This window comes from Procambarus clarkii, chromosome 27, assembly GCF_040958095.1.
Source record: "Procambarus clarkii isolate CNS0578487 chromosome 27, FALCON_Pclarkii_2.0, whole genome shotgun sequence".
Lineage (NCBI taxonomy): Eukaryota > Metazoa > Arthropoda > Malacostraca > Decapoda > Cambaridae > Procambarus > Procambarus clarkii.
Genome location: NC_091176.1, coordinates 23,653,486 through 23,666,125, shown reverse-complemented (window position 1 = coordinate 23,666,125; position 12,640 = coordinate 23,653,486). Strand labels below are relative to the sequence as shown.

Sequence of the window (12,640 nt, the reverse complement as noted above, 5' to 3'; positions counted from 1 at the left end):
ATTTAGCTAAGCAAGTTACAATCTTGATGAGCTAGTTACAAAATTCAGTATAAGTCGTCACATCATCAAAGGGTTCGAGATCGACCACAAGTGCAGTTTCTGACATATATGAATAGTGTCACAATTGATATGTTTGTCCTGCACACCGCCCCCCATCCAGTGGGCAGCGGTGGATAGGTTACAATCACTTAGTTACTACCTACAGTTAGCAAACTGGGGATATTTGGCTAAAATTTCTGGTAGCAGATCATTTTGAATGAAATATTTACACATCGCTGGAACATTGGTTATAGAATTGTCTCTAAATTCACGTATCTTTTCGCACTCCATCACATAGTGACGGAGGGTGTGCGAATAATTGCGTTGAAACAGTTTACATTTGATCAGGTCTACATCAGCAGATAATGAGAATTCCCAGAGATACTTGTAACCGAGTCTAAGCCGAGCAGTAGTAACATCTAGAAGTCTGCTGATTTTATTGGATGATCCATAGATGTGTGGCTCCTCTTGCATGATAGTATGATGATAGATGGAATTACTGGTGTCGATTTCACTTTGCCTCAGATCTACAAGATTTTGTTGAAGTTCTCGGTGTACTGCTGCTCTCAGATTGCTCATAGACAATCTAAGGTTACACTCAACGTCTCCTTTAAAGACAGATTCTTTGGCTAACTCATCAGCTCTATCATGCATTTGGAGGCCAACATGAGATGGACTGTGTTACCATCTTTAATAATTTTGTTGTATTTGCATCTAGCTTCGGACACGAGCATTTTACAGTTATGTCTTAAAGAGTTGAGAGCATTTAAGGATGACAAGGAGTCACTTACAATTAATGTATCAAGTTTGGAGATTTGTACACATTTCAGTGCAAGGAGCAAGGCAAATAGTTCAGTCTGAAGGGTAGAGGCCCAGTTGTTTATACGGACTCCCCACTCAAAGTATAAGCCATCGCCCATTGTCAGGATAACTGCACTTCCAGCTGCACCCGTGGTGCGGTGTAGGGAACCATCAGTGTATATAATTTGAGAGAGAGAATGCTCTGTGGACAGAGCATCAATATGGCTTAAGGCGTTGAGCTTTGCCTCAAGATGAAGCTTGGGCTGATCTCTAATTTGCTTCTTGGGTGGAAAGGGAGGGATTAAAATTGGAAAGGGTGTAATCTCGGAGGCAATAGAGAGTGTTTACGTCACGGATACCAACACCGCTACTTTAACCATTACATCAAAGCAACGCAAAAGTAGCGACTTTACGCCAGAGGAAGTCTCAAAGTAACGTGTTTACGTCAGGCGAGCTGAAGAGAAGGGGGAAATCTGGGGGGGGGGGGTAAAGGGGGGACGAGGGGGGTAATATGGATGGATGGGGGGGAGAGTTGTTGTGGGTGGGAGAGAAATGCGAGGGAGTATAGACTAGGATCTGGGAGGAAGGCTGGAGGAGGAGGAGGGGGGGGGGGGGTTGATGAGCATTGTAGGTAGTGGGAGAGTGTCACGTGGGAGGGGGGGGGAGATGTAGGGGGCGGGGAAGAGGGTGATGGGGAACAAGTGGGGGGGGGGAAGTAGCGAGGCCGGAGATATTACCCGGAATTGCCTTGTTTACTGCTGTTCGTCTCTCCATTACCGACGTTGGTGACAAACATCTCCACCAGTACAACCCGTCCCCACTTTTTTTTTATGGAAGGGGGGAGGGGGAGTAAAGAGGAAGGAGAGGCATAGGTGAAGGGAAGTATAGAAGTGGGAAATACAGTGAGAGGTATGAGAGCAGGCGGGCTGTCCGCCTTGCTGACACGATGTGTGGGTGTTGGCAGCTAAGCTAAGCTGGCTCCCTCTTGTCAGGGAGCTGTGAGTGTGTGAGAGGTTCTTCACATGTGTTTCACCATATATGGATGTCTATAGATGGATACTGTGTAGCATTCACATATATACACACTCCGGTGCTTCCACGCATGTTGTGTTATTCTGTTTAAAGCTATTTATTGAGATTATATATATTATATATATATATATATATATATATATATATATATATATATATATATATATATGTCGTACCTAGTAGCCAGAACTCACTTCTCAGCCTACTATGCAAGGCCCGATTTGCCTAATAAGCCAAGTTTTCATGAATTAATTGTTTTTGACTACCTAACCTATCTAACCTAACCTAACCTAACTTTTTCGGCTACCTAACCTAACCTAACCTATAAAGATAGGTTAGGTTAGGTTAGGTAGGGTTGGTTAGGTTCGGTCATATATCTACTTTAATTTTATCTCAAATAAAAAACAATTGACCTCATACATAATGAAATGGGTAGCTTTATCATTTCATAAGAAAAAAATTAGAGAAAATATATTAATTCAGGAAAACTTGGCTTATTAGGCAAATCGGGCCTTGCATAGTAGGCTGAGAAGTGAGTTCTGGCTACTAGGTACGACATATATATATATATATATATATATATATATATATATATATATATATATATATATATATATATATATATATATATATATACACACACATATATGTCATGGGTTCGTATCCTGGCCGGGGAGGATTTACTGGGCGCAAATCCTTAACTGTAGCCTCTGTTTAACTCAACAGTAAAACGGGTACTTGGTTGTAACAACGATTCTTCGCGGCGGGAATCGTATTCCAGGGACCTGCCCGAAACGCTACACGTACTAGTGGTTGTACAAGAATGTAACAACTCTTGTATATATCTAAAAAAAAAAATATATATATATATATACACACACACATACCAAACACCGGTGTATTTGCGGCCATGCACGGGCAGACCAATACGGCAGCCATGGTCTCATCTGTCGTGAGACACAGGGAAAGATTGACAGACATGAAGCAGTCAATGACATCATCAAGAGAAGTTTGGCTACAGCTGGGTGTCCAGTACAAAGAGAACCTCAGTTGTGCAGACCTGACAACAGCCAAAAACGCCCAGATGGAGTCACCCTGCAGCCGTGGAGGGAAGGTAAACAGGTCGTGTGGGACTACACGTGTGCGCCTACATTGGCTGATACCTATCTACCTTACAGCACAGCTGAGGGAGGCGGGGCGGCCACCTTCAGGGAGACCCTAGAAAACCAACAAGTACAGAGACCTAGAACATTGTTACAAGTTCGTGCCAATAGGCTCTGAGACTCTGTGCACTTAAGTTCCTAAAGGAAGTGGGTCAGGACCTCATTAGGAGAACTAAAGACTCAAGAGCGGCAAGTTTCCTGTTCCAGCGCCCCTATGTTGTGCTGCTTTCCTTAATGCCTTATTTTCCACTACTTGTAGTTTTTGCATGTTAGTTTTCTTTAAGGTGTGTAGTGGTACTGAGGGATACTCTAGATGCGGCCGAACTAGAGCCTTGTATAGGTGTATCTGAATGTTTGTACCGAGGCTTCGGAATCTCCTCAGTTTTCCTAAGGCTGCTTTGGCTTTGTTTAGTCGGTCCCTAAACGTGACGTGAATTTTTATCTCTGTTCTATCGATCATCCCAGTCAGTTTTAGTGTATTGAAGTCTTGGTGGTGAGGGTTTCTGAATAGGGTTAGTTGATAGCATCATTGTTAGTGGTTAGTACAACCCTTTCCCACTCGTTAGTACAACCCGTTCCCACTCGTTAGTACAACCCGTTCCCACTCGTTAGTACAACCCGATCCCCGCCGTGGACGGTACGCGTCCTGTAGCGCAGGTAATCAACAAGGGCGTCAAGCCAGTTGGAAGCTCCTAAGACTCTAAGCGTCAGCGTCGGTAGTTTTACAACACCTTGACAAAGACCTCTGGCTCGAGACTGTGTCCTCGGGCACGCTCCTCGCTGCCTCAAGGTCTTAAAAGTTTAAGGTCAGTCCGCGACTATAGGTTCAGTAAGGTTATAGCCCGTTTTCTACCCCTCATCTTCTGGCCCCTCAATAATCGCGCGCGCAGAGTGCTTGGGATTAAGGCGCAGCTCTCTGGGGATACAATGGAGGATGCATTTCGAGGTCCATGTACACCTTGTTGGTTCTTTCAGGGTGTTGACAGGTTTAGCGTGTGGGGAGGAGGGGGTTCCCCCGAGAGGTGTTAAGCAGTGTTTAAGGGGAGGGGGGCGGGGGGGGGGGGGGCAGCCTATACTTTGTCCTGGGAGAGGACAAGCAAGGTGGAGGCCCCCATATACTCTCGGCATGGGGGCGGGTTACGGGCTCTTAAACCTTAAGCACAGGACACATTTTGCAAGGAAAGTTGGCGTGTACACACACACACACACACGCACGCAGTGCTAGCCCTGAAACAGTAATTGTCAGTGGCAAGATAGATTTTGGAAGAGGGTTGAATTATACAGTCGAAAGTGTGTTTTGCCCGGTGACAAGAGATGCTTGCTTAATAGTTAATTATTTAAACACTGTTAGCGAGACGGTCTGGTGATCTTGAGTTCATCAGCCTGTCGTTGCTGGCGTCTGGTGAGGCCTCTGGCAGTACTGCACATCACCCGAGTAACTATGCATGCCCAGATACCCAGTCCATGGGAGTATATTGACCAGTGATCACAGTAACCTCAGTCAGCCGGAGCTAATAGCCCGTAGTGAAGACGCAACGCAATGACACTGTTTGTGACAAGCGACATATACACTTAGTGCAATTGGATCCCCGCTATTTACAGAGAACGAGAATCATGCCAACGTCGTAATTGATTTACAGCCCTTAGGAGCTGCAGTAAAACACTACAGATAACATTTATATCGGAACACTCTTGCTGTGGGAGTGTGTTTCAGGGCTTCAGGGCTTCAAAGCTTCAGGGCTTCAGGGCTTCAAAGCTTCAGGGCTTCAAAGCTTCAGGGCTTCAAAGCTTCAGGGCTTCAGGGCTTCAAAGCTTCAGGGCTTCAGGGCTTCAAAGCTTCAGGGGTTCAGTGTACCGCGCCTCTCTCACCAAAGTCGGTCACCTAAACAGAAGATTGCCGTTGATAAGGATCGACGAAACAGAATCAAAATAGAGCAACAACAACAACAAGACTACGAGACTAAAAATGTCACGACTTTTCGTGGAAAATCAGCTACATAAATCCCCTATCCCAAGCCGAGAAAGATCATTAACCACCCTAATCCCCCCCCCCCGCACCACCCCTTGTAAATCCGACCTCCCACCTCTTATAATCCCCCCCTCACACCCCCATCAGCCACCACAATAATCCCTAGAATACTAGCAAAGTAATCCCCCCAGAAACCAGGCGAACCCGAAGAAGATTTAAACCAAGACAGAGAGATTCAAACCTCGACAAAGCCTCGGTGACAAATTTAACTACCCGTCTCCGTGACCTGGCCTTGTTACCCTCTATAGTCTGTTGGGGTGACCTCGGCCGCTACGCCTCGTATGATGACCTGTAATGACCCCTAGGGAGACGAGGCCACCAGTTTAACACCTCTCAGGGGAGGCCGAGTGACAGCGACAAGGGCGTGTCTGGACGGTGTTTGGTGTTGTGCATCTTGATGGTGTTGTTGGTGTGGAAGGGGAGTGAGGGGAGGCAGAGGGGGGAGAGAAATGGGGAGAGAAGGGGGGGAATGGGGAGGGCGGAAAGGGAAGGGGGAGCATAGGGGAAATATGGATTGTAGACCACCAACTGGTCCGAGACGGAATTAACAACTATAAAAGGAGATACAAGTGTCTAATCTTCGCTGAACCGAGTTTGATCAGGTTAGAGGAGAGAATAGCACAGCTGAAGGCTCTCTCCCCACTCTCTCCCACTTCAGCTCGTGCAGCCGACTAGAGTAAATGGCTCAGAGTTGCACCATGCCATTGCAATTTGACAGAAATGAGGAACACTCCTCCTGCTTTACTATTATTACTACTACTGCTGATACTACTATTTCTACTACCAAAGAAAATTCTACCACCACCACGGCCGCTGTGACACTATCGGCAGACTTGCTACAATACGGACACTACAACTAACTACGTCTCCCTCATGCCATCCATCCATCCACTATCCCCGCCTCTCCACACTCTTTATCCCCCTCCCCCCCAACTCCCTTCCCATCCTCTCCTCCATCCTCTCCCCCCCCCCCGACGCGCGCGGGGACTCATCCATTAGTCCATCTTGGACATTTGTATTGACTTTGCCGCCCGCTCCTACTCCCGGCGGCCGCCCCCTTCCTCAACGGTGATGTACTCACCTAGTTGTGCTTACCGGGGTTGAGCTTTGGCTCTTTGGTCCCGCCTCTCAACTGTCAATCAACTGGTGTACGGATTCTTGAGCCTATCAGCCTCTATCATATCTACATTTGAAGCTGTGTATGGAGTCAGCCTCCACCGCTCTCCCCCTGAGAGCGGTGGAGGTTGATCAAACCAAGTCAATCGTAGTTGAAAAGGTTGATTAATTCCGTCACTTGAGCTAGTTTCCCTGACTGAAAGGGGCGAGGTCAAACTGTATGTACACTTGCCGGTTCGAGAAAGCTGGTTTTCGGTGTGGTCAAAACCGTATATATTGTTAGATTAGGATGTTTTAGCTCTGTTTAGCTCGGTTAGGTTAGGTTAGCCGGCTTGTGTTCGGTGTCTCTTGCATTTATTAGTGTTAACATTTTTATTGACAAAATTAATTATAATTTTGCGTAATCTGAGGATTTCAATTAAGTCTTATAAAAGTGAGGATAATGCTGGTATTCACTGTCACGCAGGACAGAGGGTCACACACAAGACAATAAGTCTAAACTGTAGGCTGAAGCACATATATATCATGGTTACAATCAATGTTTTAATGTATTCTTGTATTCACTGGACGAGTGAGAGACCCGGGGTTTGAATCACAGAGATTCTGACCAAATCACTCGGTGATAAAACTTTCTATTTACCCGGATGTCTCTGGTCATATTAGGAAGTCCGGGGACGATATTACCCGATGGAAGGATTGATGGGGTCGGTGGAGGCAGCGAAGGCCTCTGCGGACGCAATCTAATACCAGGCGATTGAAGTTGATTAAACAAAGTTGAATGAGTCTCGGACGTCTCTAGGGTTTGGCTGGCAAGTGACGAGGTTAGTGGCAGGCAAACATGACTGCGGAGACGAACGCAGACACGATCGACGAACGGATGCAGACAGGATCGACGGACGGATGCAGACTCGATCGACGGACGGACGCAGACTCGATCGACGGACGGATGCAGACTCGATCGACGGACGGATGCAGACTCGATCGACGGACAGATGTAGACTCGATCGACGGACGGACGCAGACTCGATCGACGGACGGACGCAGACTCGATCGACGGACGGATGCAGACACGATCGACGGACGGATGCAGACTCGATCGACGGACAGATGTAGACTCGATCGACGGACGGACGCAGACTCGATCGACGGACGGACGCAGACTCGATCGACGGACGGACGCAGACTCGATCGACGGACGGATGCAGACACGATCGACGGACGGATGTAGACTCGATCGACGGACGGATGCAGACTCAATCGACGACGCACGCTGACAGTCATACTTGACGGAGGAGCACACGAAGCGAAGCGGGATGAAGACACGAGATAAGGAAGAGCAGAAGGACCTGAAGCGGGTCGCAACAGTGAAGCTGAAGAAAAACAACAGGCTACAATCACTTAATTAGTATTATTATTATTATTTTCTACCACAGACGTGGCCACACATTAACAATGCTAACCAGCATATATACATATTCTTCTGTCCTCCATGGACAGGGTGAGAGATGTGTTAAACATATACTTCAGGGGTTCTATTGAACAATTAACCACAGAAGGTGAATGTAGTGCTTTTAAAATGCTAATCTGTATGTATCTACATGATACATAAATACACAGATTTACGTGTGTCCTACACTTGAATGGACACCCTGTCAGATTGGAGAGACTATATACTGATTAGAAACTTAGACTTCGCTAGGATGAGTTGAGGACAACGATTGATTGATTGATAAATCAATCAATCGAGCTATTCATGCCCGTGGCACGGGCATGAATAGCCCATAAGAGCACAATGAGCATCCCAAACAGTTAGGGGGGGGGGGGGGAAGAACCCCTTCATCGAAGAGTAGGGTAGGGAAGGGAACTATCAGGGGAAAAGCGCCAAGCCATTACGACTATATAGCACTGGGAAAGGTTCAGGATAAGGATTTGGGATGGGACAGGGGGAAAGGAATGGTGCCCAACCACTTGTGGACGGTCGGGGATTGAACGCCGACCTGTATGACGTGAGACCGTCGCTCTACCGACCAGCCAAAGTGTCACGAATGACAATATAGGAAAGTTGAGAATTATAATAAATATTATTGCAGGTTTTTTAGGTAAATTAGGCGATAAGGAGGAGAGAGAGAGAGAGAGAGAGAGAGAGAGAGAGAGAGAGAGAGAGAGACAGAGAGAGACAGAGAGACGAAGATAGTGGTAGAGAGAATAATAATAAAAAAAAAAAAGAGTGACAGAAAGACATGGAACGAAAAACACGCATTGGACGGTTAGACCAATAAATTGACAGGTGCACGCCACCAAAAAGACAGATACCCCCCCCCCTCCCCGATGCAACACAATCCCCGCACCTGTCACAATCACCATAATTCTTCCATCTGTCCGTTCGTCTCCAGCAAGCCGGAGAGCTCTCCGTCTCCGCCTAAATGGTCAAGCATCGCCATTTTAACCTCCAGAGTTGCAAGTAAAGGAAAATCTAATTTCCTGCTTGAGTTGTTTCGCGTCCCCTTCGGCACGGCGCTCTTGCAACACCGCCTCCTGGCAGCGCCTCTTGCATTCTTGCATGACAACCGTGAGCGTGGCTCTTCCAACTACGGTTAACCCTCAAGACTGTTAACCTCAGTCCCTCAGTTAAATGTTAACAGTGTTCCCTAGCAACTGCAGTCCCTTAGTTAAATGTTAACAGTGTTCCCTAGCAACTGTTGTCCCTCAGTTAACTGTTAACAGTGTCCCTGGAAACTGTTGTCCCTCAGTTAACTGCTAACAGTGTCCTAGCCACTGCAGCCCCCCTCAGTTAACTGCTAACAGTGTTCCCTAGCAACTGCAGTCCCTTAGTTAAATGTTAACAGTGTTCCCTAGCAACTGCAGTCCCTCAGTTAACTGTTAACAGGTCAGCCACTGCAGCCCCCTCAGTTAACTGTTAACAGTGTCCCTAACAACTGCAGTCCCCTCAGTTAAATGTTAACAGGTCAGCCACTGCAGCCCCCTCACTTAACTGTTAACAGTGACCCTAGCCACTGCAGTCCCTCAGTTAACTGTTAACAGTGTCCCTAACAACTGCAGTCCCCTCAGTTAATTATCAACAGTGTCCTAGCCACTGCAGCCCCCCCCCTTTCAGTTAACAGTGACCTCAGTAACTGAAACTAATCCCCCAGAAATGTTCAGCACAGCGTAAGGAAGTTTTGAGTTTGTGAAGTCTATAATTCCCTGTCCATTTTCTAACCAAACAAATGATATATATATATTCTCAACCCAGCCAACCTGTCCTCACAATTCGCTCGCTGTAAAATTAACGCTGTCGAATTCAGCGTCAAATTTGGGTACTTTAATGACACGAAGAGCGTTTAATATTGGCGTTTAATTGGACTAATGACCGTCGGCCGCGATTATGTTTGGTGGGTAATTAAGTTCGAATGATACAACGCGCCTCATGTCACAGCTTCGAACAGTTTGGAACGCGCCTCGTGTCACAGCTTCGAACAGTTTGGAACGCGCCTCGTGTCACAGCTTCGAACAGTTTGGAACGCGTCTCCAGTCACAGCTTCGAACAGTTTGGAACGCGTCTCCAGTCACAGCTTCGAACAGTTTGGAACGAGCCTCGTGTCACAGCTTCGATCAGTTTGGAACGCGTCTCGAGTCACAGCTTCGAACAGTCACGTTGACAAGTGTACACATAGCACGTACTATTATCTGCCGGTACAGTTCATATTTTGTACGTTCACGTAGTACATAGGCCGTCCGGCCCTCTGTTTTTGCAGCCCATCCTCGTAAACACTAACCAAATGACGTTAAATCCAACTCTCATAACGGTTCGAATGCTTCTCGAACAGTGCTTCGCTCTAGACCTCGTGTTCGAAGTGCACCCCATTTAAATGCCTCATCTCACGCCCTGTAAATATAAACTAATTGCCAATGGAACGAAAAAAAGCCTAATCTATCTTAGAGCTCACTATACACCAATGTATGATAAATATTTGTATTCGAGAAAATATATAAATTTGGAGTTATAGGGTACTTTAAAATAGACGAGTGTGTTTGAGGGATCCAAGCCTCAGCTGAGGAGGGGTTTGGGGTCAGCCGCGGCTTGGACAAGCATCGCCTCAGGATGGGTTGTTGGGTTGTTAATAAGGGTGAATAATTTTGTACTTACCCCACGGGAAGTAAGAACGGGCTTCAAAAGATGCACTCGACTCAAAAATAACATTCAGGAGATCCGAACACCGGATGAACGACGAACACCATCGTTACTACACACACACACACACTCTCACACACACTCACACACACACACTCACTCACTCTCACTCACTCTCACTCACTCTCACACACTCACACACTCTCACACACTCTCACACACTCTCACACACTCTCACACACTCTCACACACTCTCACACACTCTCACACACTCTCACTCACTCTCACTCACTCTCACTCACTCTCACACACTCTCACACTCTCTCACACTCTCTCACACACTCTCACACACTCTCACACACTCTCACACACTCTCACACACTCTCACACACTCTCACACACTCTCACACACTCTCACACACTCTCACACACTCTCACTCACTCTCACTCACTCTCACTCACACAACTAGGTGAATACACAACGGCACCCAAATGAGGAACTGGTAAAGAGTGCTCCACAACTGGTAAAGAGTGCTCCACAATATTAAATGTTACCTGTGTTTGGGTGCTACCGTCTCACTGCGCATGCGCACAGCCACAGCAACACGAATACATTCATATCAATATATGTTATAATTGTGCGTATAGTTAGCGCTAGGTTAGATTTAGCGGTTTTATAGTTATATCGACATTTATCAGAAATATAAATCTTCTGTTCGCTATACGTCACAAATTTATGATCAATTGCGTTGTTTACGCCAGTCGTTAGCACCGAGATTACGTTGTTTCTGTCATAGCTTTTTTTTTTTTTACGGATTGGTGGATTCCGTAACAAATGCGACGTTCTAGACGAGAGGACAGGGCGGGGAATGACATCAGTGTGATGCTTTTGTTCTCCCATGCATCCCCTTCTGTCTCTTATGTTTGTTACTGTCTATCATCGCTAAGCCGCCGGCTTCCTGTCCTCGTCGAGGCCACTTAGGGTTAGTGCCCCTCAGGTAAATCATGTCAATTCATAATTCTTCAAAGCATCTCTGTTTCATCCTGCTGTGTACCCAGCCTCCCAGTGTCTCATCTTCTCTACACACAGATATCACAATAGCGTGATGCATCAAATGAACAAATCCAGAAGGGCCGTGACGAGGACTCGAACCTGCGTCCGGGAGCATCCCAGACGCTGCCTTATTTGCCGAGGGGGGGGGGGGGGTTCTCCTCTTGTCTCTTTCCACCTACCTCTCCTCCTTACCTTCTTCACCCCCCACCTCCTGTGGGTCGACGTGTGGCCGGCGGTGCGGACTGCCCATTAGCCAGGTTCAGACAGTAGCTGTTTGTCAGTTGGCGTACCTCTGTACTCGTCCAAATACCCCTATTAAATTAACCACTGTTTTGCACCTGTGGGCCTCGTAAATCACCCTCCTCCTCCTTCTCCTCCTCCTCCTCCTCCTCCTCCTCCTCCTCCTCCTAGTAGTTCCTCTTCCTCCTGCTAGTTCTCCTACTACTGCTATTCACAACGCGCTCAAAGGCAGGATTCGGCCAATTTTACGAACGCCAGAATAGTTTCCTTCCAACGCTGCCAGTATATCGTGGCTAGTAGGCGGGACATGTAGAGCTAGAGCTCATTCCCCTCGTAGTCACTGATAGGTAAGTACTATTTCTACTACTACTACTACTACTACTACTACTACTACTACTACTACTACTACTACTACTACTACCCCTTCTCCGATCGTCCTTTTTTTTCGTTTTATTTAAGTAAATATTATGTATTTTGGTGACCAATACATGTGAACCATGGTAGATCAGAACCATGGTAGAACCCGACTCTTAAGGCTCCACTTGCTTCCCTTTCTGTCGACATCTACTTTCTCTACTTTACACTTTTCAGCTCATTCTACTTGCACCTCTCTAGGCACGTGACTCGAACCTGGGTCTCTGGATTGTGAGTCCTGGACGCTGTGTGTGTGTGTGTGTGTGTACTCACCTAACTGTACTCACCTAATTGTGCTGGCGGGGGTTGAACTTTGGCTCTTTGGTCCCGCCTCTCAACTGTCAATCAACTGGTGTACAGATTCCTGAGCCTACTGGGCTCTATCATATCTACATTGAAAACTGTGTATGGAGTCAGCCTCCACCACATCACTGCCTAATGCATTCCATCTGTTAACTACTCTGACACTGAAAAAGTTATTTCTAACGTCTCTGTGGCTCATGTGGGTACTCAGTTTCCACCTGTGTCCCCTTGTTCGCGTACCGCCAGTGTTGAATAGTTTATCCTGGTTTACCCTGTCAATTCCCCTGAGGATTTTTTTTTTTTTTTTTTTTTTTTTT

The 12,640-nt window shown here is 46.7% G+C and overlaps 1 protein-coding gene across 2 annotated transcripts in view; it reads right to left on the bottom strand.

Moving 5' to 3' along the window:
- Positions 1-12,640, bottom strand: part of LOC123762587 (transcriptional regulator Myc-A) — a 227,025-nt gene that overhangs the window by 187,093 nt on the left and 27,292 nt on the right. The window contains exon 1 of one of the 2 annotated variants that reach the window (XM_069332438.1): positions 10,328-10,396. The exons of the other annotated variant lie outside the window; for it this stretch is intronic. Within the exon in view, the coding sequence (XP_069188539.1) occupies positions 10,328-10,381 (54 nt within the window). The 5' untranslated portion in view covers positions 10,382-10,396. Of the gene's footprint in view, positions 1-10,327; positions 10,397-12,640 lie in introns of those variants that run through there. 2 annotated transcript variants of the gene reach the window in all.